Source organism: Malus domestica, chromosome 09, assembly GCF_042453785.1.
Source record: "Malus domestica chromosome 09, GDT2T_hap1".
Taxonomy (NCBI): domain Eukaryota; kingdom Viridiplantae; phylum Streptophyta; class Magnoliopsida; order Rosales; family Rosaceae; genus Malus; species Malus domestica.
The window spans coordinates 34,440,315-34,460,621 of record NC_091669.1 but is presented as its reverse complement, the minus strand read 5'-3'; the positions used below and the strand labels follow the sequence as shown (position 1 = coordinate 34,460,621).

Sequence of the window (20,307 nt, the reverse complement as noted above, 5' to 3'; positions counted from 1 at the left end):
CAATATATAGGCACCACGCTCACTTGAACCATTGTGGAAAACCTAATATTATCATTGCAAGTCTGTTAGGCCTTCTATGTATTAAACTCATATAAGAATCATACTTCTATAGTAAGCCAAAAAACTTGAGTGTGATACTAATATATTGAAATCACACTAGCGTAGCATTGTTATAAGTATCAAACTCAATCTGACTAATTCATATATAAATATCACACTCATGCAAATTACTATAATATAACCTTTCAATGTGTCGTGCTTGTGTTAATATGTTACTAGTAGAGGGCACATACTTTGTGTGTGTGAACAACCGTCGACCTCCTTCATATTCTTCTCAAGCGCAACTGCTTCATTTCATTCAAACTATCCAAAAAACATCATGATTTCACTTACCTGTATGAAAAAAATGATGGTGGGACAATTTCTCTTAATAAATGCATATTTTTATCTTATGTAAATATTTTGATACAAAATTACCATTTTTCCCTCCATATGTAAATATTGTGTATCAAAAGTAAGGGCAAAATAGGAAAAATGGGAATATGATTGTCATTTTGTCAAAAGGTACAAAATTATTATTTTACCCTCTTCATGTCAACATTGTGTATTCAAAAGTGAGGGCAAAATTGCAAAAAAAAGAGGCAAAAAGTTGACAAGCCTTCTTCTCTTAATAGAGATAATAGAATAGATAGATGTTGCATCAACTTGTTAAGCTATCGACTGAAGAAATTCAAACTCGAACATGACCTTGTAACACATGTTAACAACTTCTTACTTTTGGCAAATAAAACTTGAAATTTCATCTCAAAGGAGGGAAAGCGTAACAACGATTGACAAAACTAAAAGATCCAACTATAATCTTCTAAAATGGTATTTTTGCTAGAGCTAGGTACCCCTATTTTTTTAATACCTATTCTGGTGGCTGTTTTTGTTACATGATAATCTTAATTTTGCTAGCCTAAGGAACCTTAAAGATATTATTGTTGAAAGCGACTCAAAATTTGTTACAATTGGTTCTTGTATCAATTTATTCGTTGAATGCATATCTTGCGAGGCGAATTTTCACAAACACTCAAGTTTTGGAGAGACTTTTCATTATAAGAGAACACGATTTAGTATATAAATGTTACAAAATAATTTGCTAGAAACTTGAAAAACAAAAACTTTTAATCAATTGTTTTGTGATACTTCATCCAAACTATGTTTCCGGTACTCTTCAAGTTTTGAGAACTCTATCAACGGGCTCCAAAATAAAATTATGTTTTTGATGAAATCTCACACAATTCTATCCATGGATAAAAACTTGCATGAAACATGTTTACCAACGTTACGCAATTCCATTCCAATAACATAATAGATACAAGTAAGTTTTTCAACCCATTTCAATATTTTAGAGGATCAGACATCATTTGGGGTGTGACTATTATGTTGCTTTTGGAAATATGTAATGAAAAATACTTATATGTAACTGAAAAGAAATTAATCAAAATTTTAATATGATGTAATTATTTAGACTTGTTGAGGGCAACATAAGTAGGTAATTTGGTGCCACAGAGACCTGCTCAAAATCCCTAAATTGCCAATTGAAACTTGAAAGAACGAGAGGCTCTCCCTTGTCCTCTGTGCAGGTAAATCCATGGCGTCAACAAGTCAACGACCCCTCCTCCTCATCGCCCTCCTCACCCTCTCCCTCTTCGCCATCTCCGCCACCGCATCAAGGCCCTGCAAAACCCTCTTCGTTTCCTCCTACTCCTTCTCCCTCCGCCGTCTCCCCTCCTCCTCTTCCTCCTCCGGCTTCGTCACCGTCGTCACCGAAATCGGCCAGCTCCGCCCCGTCCACATCCACCCTGCCCGCTCAGAAGACGTCTTCGTTCCACACCACCACCACCACCACCACGACAGCGAGAAGCGGACTCAGACGGCACCGCTCTTTCCCTTCATCGGAACGGCTTCTTCGTCGTCGTCCTACGACCTCAGCTCCCTGCGCGATCGCACCAAGGACATCATGAGCGTCGTCGTTTCGCTGCTTTTCGGCGTTGGCTGCGGCGCGCTCACCGCCGCCACTATGTACCTGGCTTGGTCCGTCTTCATCAGTCGCCACGACGACAGCGGCTCCAGCTCTTTCGATGACGATTTCAAAGACTTGAGCCCGAAGAAGGTGGGTTATGTCAAGATTCCAGAGGTGACCGCTGACTCCGTTTCCCCACCACCGTCTACAGTGTGAATAGCGTCATGATGATGGCAAGTTGGTAATTCCATAAATACCTTATAATTAAAAAAAATGTGGCCTTTGGATGATGAGAAGTTTGTGACTGTGTTGTGGTTTGGTGATAAAATAAGCTTAAATCGTACGCCGTGGTCTGTATTTATCGAATTACTACTTAATTATTGTCCTCTCACTCTTTTCCTATACAGTTAATCCAGATATGACACATTTGAAATGTTGTTGTATTTCGTATTCGTTATATATGCACGCAATTGTATTGATGCTGCCGATGGATGGACACTGAACATGGATAGATGATTTATCAATTCGTAGGTGATAGATGAGCGTCTTACTGTGTTTGCAGTGAGCCTTCACTTAGTGATAGAGAATGAACTAGGGAGTTACAGGATATGAGGGCAGTTTAATAATGGGAGGTGGTGGTTCATAACTAGGAATGCTTAATAGAGGTGTTTATGGGTTATTTAAGTTGTAGCAAATATTGAACAAATTAGAGTCTTACATAGGTTGGAACACGGTAATTGATTGGCGGTATGTGGTAGATAGTTGTTGGGTTAGTTAGGTTATGGTGTCGAATTAACAACAAATTGTTAGGTCATTAGAGATGGGTTATGGGTTGCAGGTGAACTATAAATGGAGGAGGTTGAGTTGTGACCCTTGTGAAGGCAGATGATAGCTCTAATGATCGACAATTGTGGAAGGTACTTGTTAGCTAGACTGGTGTAATCGGTTAGCCTTCCTCTTGCACGTAATCAGGTGTCCGTGAGTTTCACTCTTCCAGGTGATATTTCTGATATGAATTTGTATGTGAGGAACAATATAGAGTTACTTCATAAATCACGGGTAGTTATTTTCACACGCCCGTTTGCACTCCTTAAGTGCAGTTCCAGCGTGGGAACCCTCCTCTCAGGTAATATACTATGCTATTCATCCAGTGAACAGTAACTGTCCTTAATGAACAATAATCTCCTTTTGCATCTCCACCGTTGCACTTCAATAGTCCTGGTAATAGGTAATAAAATATTAGTTGTTTTTTAAATAATACAAAATAATTTTATTTGTAATTTCGGATATAATTTTTAATCGGTCTTGTTATGCCATTTTTCTATTAAAAAATTATTTTTATTTTTTCTTTTCACATGGTGCAACACACCATTCCAAAATCATTTTTCTTCTTCTTTTCACATGGTGCCAACGCATCATTCCAAAAGCACCCAAACCCCTTCTTTTCAACCTGTGTCCCCCCTCCCCCCAACGCACCCAAACCCTCATTGCCTCTCTTCCTCCATCTTCACCACCCCACAGCCGCATCTCTTCCTCCATCTTCACCATCCCACCCACCTCAACCTCCATCAACGGTCTCGATCTTCCCCGCTCCCTAACCAAACTCTCTCTCTCCTCTTTCCCCCAAAAACAAATCCCAAATCGTGTGATCTGGGCACGCCAGTGGAAGGAGGAGGATCGCGAGTGTGTGGGGGCGAAGGCGGTTTGGGGTGCGGCGGTAGCTGCGGCGGAGGAGGGACTGGATCTCTGTCATTTGTCTGTGGGTGTTCATCAACCTCGGCGACGAACTTCGACGAGAGCCGTTGAGTTCGAAGCCTGGGTTTTACAATTTTTTAAATTTTTTTATTAATATTTTATATTTTTATTAATTTTATATTATGGCTGACATCAGCCCACGTTACGTTGCCTTCGGGCTCTCGGGCTGACAACTCGTGCCGGGCCTCTCCCTTGGACCCGCTCGGGCTCCATCGCCAGCACACGTTGGGATTGGTTGCTCGGGCTCTCTGCCACTGTTCACGGGCCTGTCCCTCGGGGAAGAGCACACGCTGGAAGTGCTCTAAGCAGGGGGAAAAGGGAGTACGAAAAGCACTTTGCCAGATTATTGCTGAATTGCATTTTCGTCTTTGGAACACAATGTAAGAGTTGTCCATGTCCCAACCCTCCACTGCACAACGAAATCTAAACCCCAAGAACCCCCAGGCTTGCTGCCTCTGCCCCTCTCTCTCCATCGACCGTGAACCCAAATCCACTGTCACCAATAACCATTGTGAGCCACCGCCCAATCACTGTTAAACCCCCGAGTACACAAGAACCACGTACAAATCCTGGCTTATAAAGCTAGTTGCAGGCTTAAGTCATCACCAATGTAAAGCTGACACGCGACGGTCTATGGTGGACCAGTCATTTATAAGAGCTAATAGTGACATCCATACAACCACCCCCACGACCTCTCGCTTTGTCCGCGAATCAAGAAGCAAACTCTCCGGCTTCGACAACAGCATGCTCAATTTCAACGGTGCAACATCCAAGTTGTTGACAAATTGTGGTTTCTCTGATTTTTGAAATTACCTGCTATGGCAATCCTTCAGAGACATCCACAAAATGTTGAACATCCTAAGGTTTAAACTTTCCTCTTCATCCTAAGGTTTAAACTTTCCTCTTTGGCATCGAGTACGAAAACCAACTCTCTGCTAAAACTCAAGTTATTCAGTTAGTGTGTCACATCCCTATCAAACCAATGAGACTTCAAATGCTTATCAATCGGAAGCGACACCAACATGATATCGTCCATGAACACATACGACAAATCTCCAGCGACAAACTCAAAAACCTCGCCATTGGCTTCGACTGAGCTACATCCCGGAACCTTTCTCACCATTTTCTCCTCCCTTTACTCAGCATTGTGATATGTTCTTCCCGATGTCCTATCTGACAGCCGCATCCGAAGTAGCGATTCCCTTCCTCGCTCAAGAAAGTAAGAAGGAAAGGCATAAAGCAAGTACTGCGAACCACATCGTCCCACTGGTTGGTGGAGGCGTACATGTTTGGAAGAAGAACATGCACTCCACTGTGCTCTAAACTTTTCCCAGACAAACGCTCGACCATTTCTTTTTATAACTCAACATATCCATGAACTCCACAGGCATTGAGCAATGCAACAAAAGACTTCCGAGTCTGGTTCCACGGGCATCTTTCTCACTGCTTTCTTTGCCTCTTCTAGCATACCAGCTTGTCCTAGTTAATCCACCAAACAACCACAGTGCTGTACCTCGGGCTGTATCAGGGTTATACTTTCAAAGACTCGTAGTCCCGAATCCACCAAACCCATCTGACTGCAAGCACTCAATATGCATATGAATGTAACCATGGACTGCATGAGTGAAGAAAAAATTGTTGGAAAATAATAAATTTAGGACATAGGCTCAGCCCGTTTGAATTAGGTTTTGTTAGAGATTAAGATTTAGTTTATTATAAATAGAATGCATGTTATTTACTTAGAACAAGCCGTCAAGATGTAGTTGTGTTCGCGTCAGGAATTTCCGTCGGGGACGTTTCCTGGCCGACGAGCACACAGCTCCCCAGGAGGTTGGCGTTGGTTGAGGGCTGCTGTCGGGCTTCTGCTTCACTGTCGGGCTTTGTCGGGCAAGGCTCGTCGGGCAAGACTTATCGGGCAAGACTCGTCAGGCAAGGCTGGAAGAGAAGGACATCGTTAACTTTGAGAGGTGCCTTTGTGAGGCCTTAGTTGTAGGCCTTGAGGCTCACAATCAAGATTAACTTCTAAGTACTCAGGCGTGCCACTGCAATCTTTAGCATGGCAGATGTAAAATGGATGTTGAGTTTTAGTTGTATATATATATATGCTTGAGAAACCATGTTAGTTATAACAGGTGCCTTTGTGGGGCCTTAGGTGTAGGCCTTGAGGCTTCCCATCAATAACTAAACCAGTGCTCGAACACATAATATTTGTTCCATTGATTGCAGGAGTTTTACAACTATTATACTTCTAATTACTCGAATCCGAGAGATAGAACGAACCCAAATAGGTGCCTTTGTGGTGCCTTAGGTGTAGGCCTTGAGGCTTCCCATCAGAATTCGTTCTTTATACTCAAACGTTCTAGACCGCGGAACGGATTGAATCCAAATAGGTGCCTTTGTAGGGCCTTAGGTGTAGGCCTTGAGGCTTCCTATCAGAATCCATTCCATGCTTAAGCGTTCTATGATAATCACAATATAATAGAAATAAAACTTAGGGGTAGGTCGATTACTTGCGCCCCAAGTAACTTCGGACTTCTTGTTTATCAAGGACTATCGTGGATGGGTTAAGTCCACATAAGGTTCTTTTTTATGCCTTGAGGCCAAGGACTTTCAACTGATCAAATTTACATGCTCGATGGCTTAGAACTTAGATCTGGTTTGAACAATGAAGATGTATTCAAATCTGATCTAACTGCTGAGAGATTCTTTTAGTAGTCATCTTACTAGAAATAACTTGAATACAACTGGAAGTATACAACATATTGCTAGGCTAATGAATGAAAAGACAAAACAAAGAAGGTTGGGCAAGGTTTAACCTTGTCGGGCAAGCCTGGTCGTCTTGCAGGTCCCTATCTTTGTGGCTTATCAAGTGTCTGAGAGCTTTAGAGAGGGGTAATGAGAGGAGTTTACAAAGAGAAATCGATACTACAACAAGGTTGAACAGGGTAGCAGAGCTATTACAAAGGTTTGAGTGAAGGCTTATCCCGAGAGGGATGAAGGCTTGGGCTGACTACAGCTTCGTTTTGAAGGCAAATCTGGCTTTGAGCAGAGTTTGTGCTTGCATTTGTTTGTTTGATTGAGTGTCCTTATTCCTGATTTCTCTTTCTTCTTTTATAGACAACTCAGCTTGGCCTCTTGTGGCAGCAGCCTTGCCCGAATGCAACTTGAGAGGCAGTGACTCATCAGCTATTTTACTTGTCCTGCCATTATAAAGTACTTTATGGACTGTATAGCTGGTCAGTCTATACCACTTGGCCTTTGGGTAGGTGAGCCAGTGGTTTTCATGAGCTGCACCAAGCCAGAAAAACCCTTTTCTGCTTTCTGGGTTTTAGCTGGGCTTAGGCCGACTCTTCCTTTAGGCATCCTTTTGGGCCAGCCTTTTTCCTGAGCCCAAAGTTCAAGTTTTGATCCAAACAGTGCCCCCATTCAATTGATATTTAGCCTAGAATTCCAGGCGCCAATATTGATTGAAAAGCTCCCTATTAAAACCCACGAATCCCTTGCATTCGAACCCTCTAATCCCCTGTGTTCATGGCAAGAAATCCCTCTGCAATTTAAAAATTTCCTATTTCTCCCAGCTATTTCTCTTCTCTTAAATCTTTCAGATTCTTTTTCACTTTTTTGCTCAATATCTTTCACCCTCGTCATCTTCTTTGGTACCCCCCTCTCAAACTTCATCAAATGGCTTCGGGATCCAGCCAAACCTAACCATCCTACGTATCTGGAGAAGGAATCGCCACTCTGCGTCGTCTACTCAACGGGCTGCATCGCCCTTGGGTAGGTTTGGATTCCGAGCTCTTCTTTGAGGTGCATGGGACACAATCATTGGGTCCCGCATGGATCTCTCGGGTTCTTTCAGTGGTAGAAAGCAACATGCCCAGGGATAATTGGTTTTCCCCAAATCCCTTTTTGGCTAGGTCGGGCATCTCTTCATCCAAATGGTCGTCATACCGTCGAGGCTTTCCTCTGATGAACGATCCTGCTTGGGCTCAGTGGATTGATGAATTAGAGCCCACCTTTAAGAAGAAATGGATGAGTAATGGTATTTACGTATTAATCATGCTCTCGAAAATTTCCATTACTCCCAAGCCCGAATTGCTTGCTTCTGCCCTCCTTTTCTGGAATTCGGGCACGAATACTTTCGACTTCCGCATGGGCCCCATGTCACTAACCATTCTTGACATGGCCCAGGTCTTCGGGTTAAGGCCATCGGGCAGGATAGTGGACGTCACTCAAGACTGGGTTCCTTCCTCTACCACTGGAAGCTCAGGTTCATCCACTACTTTCCTTACTTTGAACTATAACTCTGCAACTTTCAAGAGTTATGGGACCTCCTTCAAAGGCTTCATTCCTTTCGTAAAGGAGAATTTTGGGGCAAGCTCTCCTCGGGTTGATAAAGATCAAGAGCACATGTATTTCCTCTTATACTGGCTCAACAAACATATCTTCCTCAACAAGTCTAAAGGGGTGAGGGTTGAATGGATCCCCTTAGTAGAAGCTCTTTATAATTTCAATGATGTAGCTACATGCCCATTCCTCATTTCTCATCTTTATCATCTCATTTTCGAAATGACTCAAGGCGAGCCATTTGAGACCAACCTGAATGGGCCTATATGGATGATACAAACCTGGCTTCAATGGTACTTCCCAGAGTTTCGGGCTGCCAATTTGGAGTTCCCGAAGGGTGTGGCCCCTGCCCGAATCCTAGCTAAAGCTGCCCCTATAGATCACTCCACATTTGCCTGCTTCTACTTCTTCAGAGTTTGTAGGACTCGATCAGATTTAGAATGGGGCGCGTCGGTCTTGAGGAGATACCCTTGGTTTTCTGACCAAGTCTTTCAAGATGCTGCTGGTGAAGATGCTAGCCCCTATTGCAGGGAGAAATTCATTAGCTGCATTCAACCGAGAGACCTGGCTAGGAGAGTTCGGGGTAATAGATATGACCGAGGTTTGGAGGTGTATCATCTTAACTTTTGCAGTAGGCAGTTGGGATTCAAGCAGGCTATTCCCATCCCGTTCTTCGATTCTATCCATTGTGGCACTTCATTTCGACTACCAACTCCCTCTGAGGTGATCTTCCGAGCTGCCCGACGTAGTCTTGACGTAATGAGTCAGGCTGCCCGAAAGTCCATCATCCTCAACTTTGAATGTACTTCGCTCTTCTCTTCTTGGTGGGAGGACAGATGGACCAAGAAGTATGGATGAGATTTGAAAGAGACTCATGACCGCCTTTTTCAGTCAACTTTCTCTTCAGCCATATCCCGGCTCGGGCGAGCTTAAAAATTGGAAGGAGATGATCCAAGAGAAGAATCAGTCACTTCTGATAGGTACTTCTCTTTTTAACCTGATTCTGTTTCACTTCTGAAATCCTTCTAACCTTACTTTTGTTTGACCCTGCAGCCCCAGTGGATGTTGAATAAGAAACCATTGAGTCTAAGGATGACTCAGCTAATGCTGCAGTTCTCCATGGAGCTGCAGCATAGGTAGGCTTCAGATCCTGATCCTGCACTTCTACCCAAAACCACACGACCAACTCTTACTAGAAAGAGTAAGAGAGCAAGAACTGTCGCTCCTCCTAAGTCATCAACCCCATTTGCTCCAGTCCCCGAGGCAGGCAGAAAAAAGCAACAATCTTCAAGTAAGTTTTTGTTCTTCTTTACCAAACTGCTACCTTTCTCCTTTATCTAATTGCTTCTTGTTTTCCTCGAAAAACAGGACCTCAAGCGTCTAAGAGACCAATCATTACTTCTAAGGAGGAACCATTAAGAGCTGCCATGCACAAAAAGGCTGAAGAACTGCAAAATACCACCCTCAAAGAACTCGAGGTATGATTTATATTTTTTATCTGTACACCCCTTCTTGCTTTCACAGAACTCAAAATCTGATTAATCCAATCAGGCTGCAAGAGAGGAAAAGCTTTTTCCGCCCGATGCCTCCCCATCACTTGCCCGAGAAACCAGCCTTTCTCCTCCTCAGGTCAACCCTTCAGAGGTACCTTTTCTTCCTTTTTCAACCCTTAGGTAACTCTATAGTTTCTGGACTTAATGCCTGAATCTTTCTTCTTCTTCTATCTGTATTTAGGCTGGGGCATCTGCCTCCTTGCCTAGTCATGGCCCTCATCTGAAGTTTATGATTTCTTCTCCTGCCTTGGATGCAACTCCTTCCTCTCAGTTTGACTCTTCTACAGGAGTTATGTTGCACTTCGTGGATGAGGGCAGTAACTTGGTGAGCCATTATTCCTGAATTGAATTCTTGTATATTGATTCCAAATTAACTCCTACTCACGTTTTCTGCAGCCTTCTCAGGTATATGAGCCACCCCCTCCATCAGTGGTATCAGATAATGAACCCATAGTCCCTGATATTCCTGTAACCTCAGAAGTAATAGTCTCACGGGTGCCTGCTTGCCCGATAGTTGAAGATGATGAACCTCCTTCTTCTCTTGCTGGTGGTGGAAAGTCTTCCCCTCAACGAGGATGTAGTACTCTTCCTGGTGAAACCCCAGGGCTAAGTCAGGTATATTTCTTCTCTCCAAAGCCTCTTTTTGCCTCAAACTGTATTCTTGTCTTGACCTGGTCCTTTTGGCTTTTCGCAGCAAGTCCTGAAAGAGACTTCCCCCCTCGTTTGGTTCGTAAGTCAAAGCGCTCCGGTCCTCATTTATCTTCTGGAGGTACAGAGATTCCCCCTTCTGGAATTGAGAAGATCAGGCAGACAGAGATTGCCCTCAGTAGGCATTGCTCCATTAGAGGGAGCTGCAGTGCAGGATCCTCCTCCTTTTCCATCTTCAAACCCTGCTAAGTTGCCCAAACTTTTTGAAGCACTCGGGCAGCTTGAGACGAGGTTGAAATTTTCAAGACATTCTTCAGCAACCTCCAGTTCTTCAGAGCAACAACGAGTCTTCTAAGAATGGGCGAGGAAGGACTTCACTGCATCATTCAGCCTCAAGGCTCTTTGTGACTTAGAAAATGTCACAATTGAGTCTTTCAAAACTGGTCGGCTATCAAAACCTCAGCACGATTCCTTTCTCTCTTTCTTTGAGAATTTAAGGGCTCTTAGGGAGCAATACCAGAGAGCTGACAGACAAGCTAATCGGGCAAGATGCTTTATGGAGAAAGAGTCAAGCACCTTCGCTCAAGTTGATCGGTTGATGGATGAAAGCTTGCAGACAAAAGAAAGGGTTAGAGTTGTTGCTTCTGAAATCCAAAAGCTGGAGGAACAACTGGTTGCTCTTAAAGTTGAACAAGCAACTCTTCTGGATACCCTTGAAAACCAAATTGAGGGAGTAGAGAAGTCAAACTCGGAGTTAGAGCATACTAGGTCCCAACTTGTAAATAGCCATACTGTTTTGGTCGAACCTAGTAGGATATTTGCCATTATGCAGACATATCATTCTCGAATAGTTACCCTGAGTGAAGATGTTAATTTTTTAGAATAGGATGATTTGTAACCCTTTTCTTATTGGAATGAACATGTGTTTTGTCCCCTGCTCTGCTCTTGGTACTGTTTGAATTGACGTCGGGCAACTCTTTCCCCCCTTGTTTACTTTCTTCTTTCTTATACTTCCCTCGTGAGCACCAATCTTAGGGCCTGATCTTGATTCCTTGGTCCCCTTCAAGGTACTTTTATTCATGCAGGGGTGTTGGGACAACCCAGGATCTTTTCTTTCCTCTGCTGTACCAACTGGTGACCCTATCTTTTTTTTTAAAATGAGGTTGATCATATTGATAGGAGCCTCCGGGAAAGGGTTTGTATCCACCATCACCTCTTCTGGCTGGCTGATTTTAAGTCTCTTTCCCTCGGGAGGAACCAAGTCTGTTTCTTTTCTGGGGCCTGTGGAGGCTTTCTCCAATCTTTGCAACATCTGCAGCAACATGGTTTGCAAATCAGTTGGCATTTTTGACATATATCTTCTGATCAAATGTATCCCACCAGGCGTGCCAAAACTATGTTCGCGTCAGGAATTTCCATCGGGGACGTTTCCTGGCCGACGAGCACACAGCTCCCCGGGAGGTTAGTGCCGGTTGAGGGCTGCTGTCGGGCTTTTGCTTCACTGTCGGGCTTTGTCGGGCAAGGCTCGTCGGGCAAGACTTATCGGGCAAGACTCGTCAGGCAAGGCTGGAAGAGAAGGACAACGTTAACTTTGAGAGGTGCCTTTGTGGGGCCTTAGTTGTAGGCCTTGAGGCTCACAATCAAGATTAACTTCTAAGTACTCAGGCGTGCCACTGCCATCTATAGCATGGCAGATGTAAAATGGATGTCGAGTTTTAGTTGTATATATATATATATATATATGCCTGAGAAACCATGTTAGTTATAACAGGTGCCTTTGTGGGGCCTTAGGTGTGGGCCTTGAGGCTTCCCATCAATAACTAAACCAGTGCTCGAACACATAATATTTGTTCCATTGATTGCAGGAGTCTTACAACTATTATACTTCTGATTACTCGAATTCGAGAGATAGAACGAACCCAAATAGGTGCCTTTGTGGTGCCTTAGGTGTAGGCCTTGAGGCTTCCTATCAGAATTCGTTCTTTATACTCAAACGTTCTAGACCGCGGAACGGATTGAATCCAAATAGGTGCCTTTGTAGGGCCTTAGGTGTAGGCCTTGAGGCTTCCTATCAGAATCCATTCCATGCTTAAGCGTTCTATGATAATCACAATATAATAGAAATAAAACTAAGGGGTAGGTCGATTACTTGCGCCCCAAGTAACTTCGGACTTCTTGTTTATCAAGGACTATCATGGATGGGTTAAGTCCACATAAGGTTCTTTTTTATGCCTTGAGGCCAATGACTTTCAACTGATCAAATTTACATGCCCGAGGGCTTAGAACTTAGATCTGGTTTGAACAATAAAGATATATTCAAATCAGATCCAAGTGCTGAGAGATTCTTTTAGTAGTCATCTTACTAGAAATAACTTGAATACAAATGGAAGTATACAACATATTGCTAGGCTAATGAATGAAAAGACAAAAACAAAGAAGGTCGGGCAAGGTTTAACCTTGTCGGGCAAGCTTGGTCGTCTTGCAGGTCCCTATCTTTGTGGCTTATCAAGGGTCTGAGAGCTTTAGAGAGGGGTAAGGAGAGGAGTTTACAAAGAGAAATCGATACTACAGCAAGGTTGAACAGGGTAGCAGAGCTATTACAAAGGTTTGAGTGAAGGCTTGTCCCGAGAGGGATGAAGGCTTGGGCTGACTATAGCTTCGTTTTGAAGGTAAATCTGGCTTTGAGTAGAGTTTGTGCTTGCATTTGTTTGTTTGATTGAGTGTCCTTATTCCCGATTTCTCTTTCTTCTTTTATAGACAACTCAGCTTGGCCTCTTGTGGCAGCAGCCTTGCCCGAATGCAACTTGAGAGGCAGTGACTCATCAACTATTTTACTTGTCCTGCCATTATAAAGTACTTTATGGACTGTATAGCTGGTCAGTCTATACCACTTGGCCTTTGGGTAGGTGAGCAAGTGGTCTTCATGAGTTGCACCAAGTCAGAAAAGCCCTTTTCTGCTTTCTGGGTTTTGGCTGGGCTTAGGCTGACTCTTCCTTTAGGCATCGTTTTGGGCCAGCCATTTTCCTGAGCCTAAAGTTCAAGTTTTGATCCAAACAAGTTGTTCGATTATAGCCGTCTCAGCAGTCTCGTTTAATCAATAATATTCATAGTATATTTCGTTTGTTAGTTGCCTTGGCTCCACGTGATATCCCATATCGACTGTATCTCTAAGAAAAAAAGAGTTTAAATATCATAACCCTACTTCATCAAACACCGAGGCATTTTGTGATAAAACCCCACACCTGATGTGCACTTGGTAATTAATTACCAAGTTAAGAACAATATCGGTGTTGTTGGAAGTAGGCATTTGACCTGTCTCTCTAATAATTATATAATTTTACATGGTATCAAAGCTAGGGAGCGGGCTGTACTGCCACGTGATGGGTGAGTTTCATTGGCCTCGTGCGTTGATGGTGGGTCCCTTGGCCCCGTGTGTAGGGTAAGTCCCCTTGACTTTGCGTGGTTGCCGATGTGTGGATCTCTCACGTGTGACCCACTAATTGGGTTCCATGTGAGGGAGCGTGTTGAAATATCCTATGTCGCTCTTTTATGAGAAAATAAGAGTTTAAATATCTTAACCGTACTCCAACTAATACCGATGCCTTTTGTGATAAAGCCCTATACTTCACGGATTATGCATGTGGTAATTAATAAATTGGGGACAATATCGATGTTGTTGGAAGTGGGTTGTCCGTCTCTCTGATAATTCTACATATTCAAAAATCGAGGACGATATAGCTGCAAGAAGTAGTACTGCAATGTTGGTAATGCAGAGAGGGAAGGTTGAAGCTGCTGCTGCTGAAATTGAAGTAAAATGCAGGTAATTCATGGTCTTATTTGTCTATCTCCTCTGATTCTTCTCCTCTCTGAGTATATGTATATAATTGTTTATCGTTTTCTCCTTGAAAATCGTAACGGGGAAAGGAAAAAAACAAACCAAACATCACATGTGTGTACTTACATTTTTGTTTGACAGTTTTTCTCCGTTGTCTTTATCTGGTGCATGTGTTTCGAAGGTTTAAGTCCTAGTTAAGTAAATTAAGGAATCCTTTAAACACAATTGTTATGCTCAGTGATAACATTATCTAAGGATATCCTAGTGGATGAGAATCACAAACTCAACTACTTCGTGTTTTACTACGAATTGACAATTTACAGTAACAAACTAACAATATATACGACACATGAAGACACTTTGACCAAAGACGATTAACTATTAACATATTTTTAACAATCAAGGACACAGTCTATTGCTTAAGGTTGAGGGACATAAACTGAACCCTATAGATGTAATATATGCATTGCAGTTAGTGCTGCCCCCATCACCAAACCATGTTTGGTTAACATTCACTTTTATTTTTCAATGAAAAGATGGAGAGGTTAGAAGGTTATTTCTTATAACACCTGTACGGGATTTTATAGGGAAGTAAGTGAGAAAAAACTCTAAAGCTTGTCCTCCATTTATAGAGGTTTAAGTGCCCCATTCTGATTATGTTAAACAACCCGGATTTGGATCCTCGCCGGATCCCTTTCCTGGGGATCCTAAGGATCAACGAATACGGATCGTTGATAAAAAATCATGCGGTCACAATTTTTTCTTTTTTTTATATTTTTCATGTAAAACGATGTTGTTTTACTTTTAAAAATATAAAAAGTATTTAATTGGAACTGCACGATTTTTGATCCTTAGGATCCAAATCCAAATCCAAACAACCATTCAGAAACGTCATATCATCACTTTGTTTGCACCCTTTGTTAAGAGGCACCACTTTCAGAAAGACATATCTAATCACTTGAATTTAACTTCTTTTTTTTTTTTCTAAAAAATAAGGACAACTGGTGACAAGTCATAATTATCTACTCATTTTTGACTCGAAGAGGCTATGGGGAATTTCACTATGCCCCTGGAACTTGTCAAATCCCTTGTTTATTTTGAAAACTTTTTTTATAAGATTATACGTCCAACAACATTTATTTAATTTGACAGGCTAATGATGCAACACTAGCTATCACAGATTACATGTAAACAGAAGTTGAGAGTCTAGGTTTGGGAATGGCGATGATACTCTTGGCCTTTTGAATTGTAATCCCAACAAATTCTTCCATATTGTCCACGACTTCAGGAGGGCATTCCCACTCAAAGGCATGGAGAAATGCTGCCAAGTAAAATTGCACCGTGCGATGAGCAAGCGGCCATCCTACACAGATCCTTTTCCCACACCCAAATGGCAGTAGATTGAAGTCTTGGCCTTTCACATCAATCTTCGAACCAATAAACCTTTCTGGTTTGAATTTGCAAGGCTCTTCCCAAATGCTTGGATCTCTAGCCATCCCCCAAATGTTCACCATCGCAACGCAATCCTTAGGAAAATGATACCCAGAAACCTCACAAGCTTCGTATGAGCGACGAGTAATGAGTGGGACTGCTGGGTGGAGTCGGAAAACTTCTTTCACTGCTGCTTGAAGGTAAGGCAAATTCGCAATGTCGCTTTCTTCGACAAACCTGTCCTTTCCAACAACTTGGTCCAATTCCAGAACTATTTTCTTGTGTACATCAGGGTTTTTTAGGATCTCTGCCATTCCCCACTCGACAGTGCTTGTGCTTGTCTCCGTGCTTGCAATGAACATGTCCTACAAAATCAAAATCAAGACAATTCTTAATTTCTTAAAATGAATCAATTTCAAATAGGTTTGATTTGTTACACAATCAGTAGTCCCAAAAGCCTACAGCCACCGGACTCAAAAGCTAAAACTGTTTTAAACAATGGGCCAACAATATATATCAAGCTTATATATTGACTTACCGAAAGCAAGCTTTTGATCATGTTTCTAGAAAGCGTTCTCAGGTCATCATCTTTATCACTTCTATAGTTCAACAATGCATCTAACATGTCCCCTTTCTCCTTCTTAGAATTATTGTTGATTCCAATTTCCCTCTCTTTCAACCTCTCGTCAATTAGTTTCTCATACGAAGCATCATATTTCCAAAAGATCTCCAATGTTCTCCGCTTGAGCCCTTGAGGATCAAAAGGCTTGAATAATGGGAAGAAATCAGCAACATTTCCCGTGCCAAGAAGTTTTATTAATTCTCTTAATGATTCTTTCATTTCTCTCCCTTCCTTTGTTGTGTATTCAAAAAGGCTCTTACTGCATGTAAGGTTACTTGTAATGTTGGCTACGGTGATGAAAACCCACTCTCCAATGTTCACCGGATTCTTTGACGAAGAAGCTGAGTAGAGCTGGTTCAGTAATCCATGGACCTACAAACAATTGAAAGAATAAACCATATTCAGAGTATCAATATCAATATAAAAATTAAAATCTTTTTTCCAATATTTGAAAATTTCTTTCTCCAATATTTGATGTGTGTATTAAATTTGACGATTATCCCAAATACTTGAGAACATATCCTCAATATATGGGAGAGGACTTTATTATAAGAATGAACTGAACTCACAATCTCATTACGTGGTGTCACTAATACACTCATGTATTTCACCACTATTAATTATAGCACATAAATTAGTATCAAAACGAGGCAATGAAACTGCACAAATAAAAAATTTCTTGCCAACAGCGTTCAATGTAAAGAACAGTTCTTTTCACAAGTGTTTTTTATTGAAGCACATAAAAAATGTTAATGCTTGCCTTAACTTTTTCTGCTAAATATAGTCAAAAGTACTTTTGGTCTTCTCAAAATATTCTTAATAATTTCAAAAGCACTTCTTAAAATTCTCAATCACTCGATCTAGAAACAAAAAAAAGAAAAAAAAAAAAAAACCAGTCTAGTAAGTGTGTATCTCTTATCAAATCAACAGATACTATTGCAATTACTTCATGAACTTATTGATCAAATCAAGATATGCAGAGATGCTTCAATGATTTCAAATGTGATCTTACAAATTATTTCAATTACGTAATCTAACATGATCCATCGGCAAAAGTTAAAAAGGACGGAAATTAACGAACCTTTTGCTTGCGAAGTGGTGTAAAATTGTCAAGGGCTCTAGTAGAGAAGACATTTTCATTCAATATTCTTCTGAGCACTCTCCATCGTGTACCCATCGGAGAATATACAAGGGAGGTCGCATCATATGACATGACTAGGGAGGTCTCGTTGGCGACATGATTGGAGAAAACAGCCTCCTGTTCCTTGAGGATAATGCGTGCCATTTCCGGCGAAGCTGCCACGATGACCGGCTTTGGACCCAATTTCAGGCTAAAAAGCGGGCCATGAATTTTTGATAACTTAAACAAGTGTTCATGTATTTGACTGCTGCTCAGTTGAAGAAGGTTGCCGAGTATCGGCCATCCAACAGGTCCTGGCGGGGAGTTTTTCCAATTCTCATATTTGCCGCCGTGGACAAGACGAGTGATGAAAAAATATGCAGCAACTGATAACAAAGCAATCATCATGCAGAGAGGGAAGGCTTCCATTTTTGCTACTTTTTTTTCTTTCTCTCTCTAGGTCCTCTTCTTGCAATCAAACTCTCAAAAAGAGAGAACAAAACAAACAAACTATGCATCTTTCTTTAGACAGTTGTCCGATGCATGCTGTTTTTCTCTGATACATGACACGCTTTCTGGTAGAAATTGTGGTGGTGATGACAAGTTTACAATATGCATGCAATAAAGTGATTTCGGATAAAAAAAAAAAGACAAAAAGATGCGTTTGTTCCACCGTACTATTTCGGATTGAACTAGCTTAAGGGTCTAAACTGGATTAGCTTAGATTAACTTAAGTTGGACTAAATTAGTAAAACATTTGGTGTAGTGTTGGACTAAATACACTGAAGATGTTGAGCATGAAACCGTTACTGCTAGAACGTAACTTCTTCTAGGGGGTTTTGTTGACTGTTTTAGCCTTCTACGGAATTGGCATTCTTCATAAGAATTGGGGATGGTCGGGTTTTTTGAAAAGTTTCAATTTCCCACCCATGAATGTGTTCATGGTTTATTGTCTTTCCTTCAGCTTCATGTTGCTACACCACTGCGTAATTGTTTTTCATGGTATAAATGTTGTGGGCTCTCTCTATTGATACCCAGTGGGTAGTTGCTGTGATGAATTCAGTTGTTCTTGAGCATTTTGTTGTTACCACTTACATGATTGGGTTTTTGCCCTGTTTTTGGTGGCAAATGTACATTTTCTTTCTCGGCTATGTTTTCTATCTTTGTTTCGTATGAAAAATTACATTATATTTGAAACATATGATCTATAACTGGCTGGGTTATTTAGTGGTTGTTAGTACTATGATTGGGAAGATCTGGATGAGTCAGATTGTAAAAATATATTTGATTATTTTGAATTAAATTGAAAAGGATACAAAAGGCCTTTTATACAGACTCATTCTCTTGGAAGAGAATTAACCTAGCCTACAATTTAGCTATACAAAAAAGGAAGATTTTGTACAAATCAATTACAGACTTTGTTTCCTATTCTAAGCTAAGATATCAGGGATCTTGATATCATTGACTTCTCAACACTCCCCCTCAAGTTGGAGAGTGAACGTCGAGAACTCCCAACTTGCGTATGATGGATAAGAAAGCCTCCTTTCCTAATGCCTTTGTGAAAACATCTGCAAGCTGGTTTGAAGAGGGAATGTATCTTGTGACAACCGAACCATCTTGTATCTTGTCTCGAATAAAATGACAATCAATCTCTATATGTCTAGTTCGTTCATGAAAAACTGGATTAGCAGCTATATGGAGCGCCGCTTTGTTGTCACAATGTAGCAAGGCCGGTTTTGGGTGAAGCAAACCTAGATCCTTCAGAAGATATCGAAGCCATGACAGTTCACAACAAGTTCCAGTCATGGCTCTATATTCGGCCTCTGCTGATGATAAAGAAACGGTCTTTTGTCTCTTTGACCTCCAAGAGATCAACGAAGAACCCAAAAAGACGCAATAACCTGTAGTTGACCTTCGTGTCGTAGGACATCCTGCCCAGTCTGAATCACAATATGCACTTAAGTTTAAGTTGTTTTGAGAAGAGAAAAACAAACCCTGTCCAGGCGTACTCTTCAAGTATTTCAGGATTCGGAGAGCTGCTTCCATGTGCGGTTGTCGTGGTTCATGCATGAATCGGCTCAACACATGCACGGGATAAGTGATGTCTGGCCTTGTAATAGTTAAATAGATCAATCGACCAACCAACCTTCTATACTTTGCCGGATCTTTAAGCAACTCACCAGTGTTAGAAAGTTTAACATTCTGCTCCATAGGAAACTCCACTGGGCAAGCTCCCAAAAGACCACTATCTTTCAAAATTTCTAAAGCGTATTTTCGCTGAGAAATAAAGATCCCTTTCTTTGACTGAGAAACCTCTATTCCTAGAAAGTACTTCAAGTTACCAAGGTCCTTTATTTTGAAGTGACCATGAAGAAATCTTTTAAGAGCATTAATTCCTTCATGATCATTGCCAGTGATCAAAATATCGTCAACATAGATCAGGAGGGCTATAAAGGATTGCCCTTGCTGCCTCGTAAACAAAGAATAATATGCCTTTGATTGGATATAACCAGCGGATTTAATTGCTTCTGAAAACTTTGCAAACCATTGCCGGGACGCTTGTTTCAAGCCGTAGAGGGATTTATTAAGGCGACACACGATATTCTCCCCCTGTCGCCGAAGACCAGGAGGAAGGGTCATATAGATTTCTTCATGAAGATCACCATGAAGAAAGGCGTTGTGGACATCAAGTTGGTGGAGAGACCAGTTGCGGGTAGCAGCGAGGGCTAACAAACAACGAACAGTGACCATCTTAGCAGTAGGGGAGAAGGTATCGTGATAATCAACACCTTCAAGTTGAGTGTAACCCTTGGCTACAAGGCGAGCCTTATAACGTTCAATAGAACCATTAGAACGATGTTTAATCTTATAAACCCAACGACAACCAATGGGAGTTTTGCCGACAGGGAGAGGAGTGAGTGTCCAAGTATTAGTGGCCTCTAAAGCACGGAGTTCAGAGTCCATGGCAGCATGCCAATGGGAATGAAG

At 41.6% G+C, this 20,307-nt stretch overlaps 2 protein-coding genes across 2 annotated transcripts; one reads left to right on the top strand and one right to left on the bottom strand.

The window, feature by feature from the left end:
• Positions 1–1,636: 1,636 nt before the first annotated feature.
• On the top strand, positions 1,637–2,224 carry LOC103444389 (uncharacterized). Its single transcript, XM_008383313.3, has one exon. The coding sequence runs from the start codon at positions 1,637–1,639 to the stop codon at positions 2,222–2,224; it is 588 nt and encodes a 195-aa protein (XP_008381535.3).
• A 12,998-nt stretch (positions 2,225–15,222) lies between these two features.
• On the bottom strand, positions 15,223–17,901 carry LOC103429407 (geraniol 8-hydroxylase-like). Its single transcript, XM_008367557.3, has 3 exons — positions 17,281–17,901; positions 16,116–16,571; positions 15,223–15,942 (listed from the first exon to the last, which is right to left on the bottom strand). The coding sequence occupies exons 1-3, from the start codon at positions 17,746–17,748 to the stop codon at positions 15,328–15,330; spliced, it is 1,539 nt and encodes a 512-aa protein (XP_008365779.3). The 5' UTR covers positions 17,749–17,901; the 3' UTR covers positions 15,223–15,327.
• Between the last annotated feature and the right edge of the window lie 2,406 nt (positions 17,902–20,307).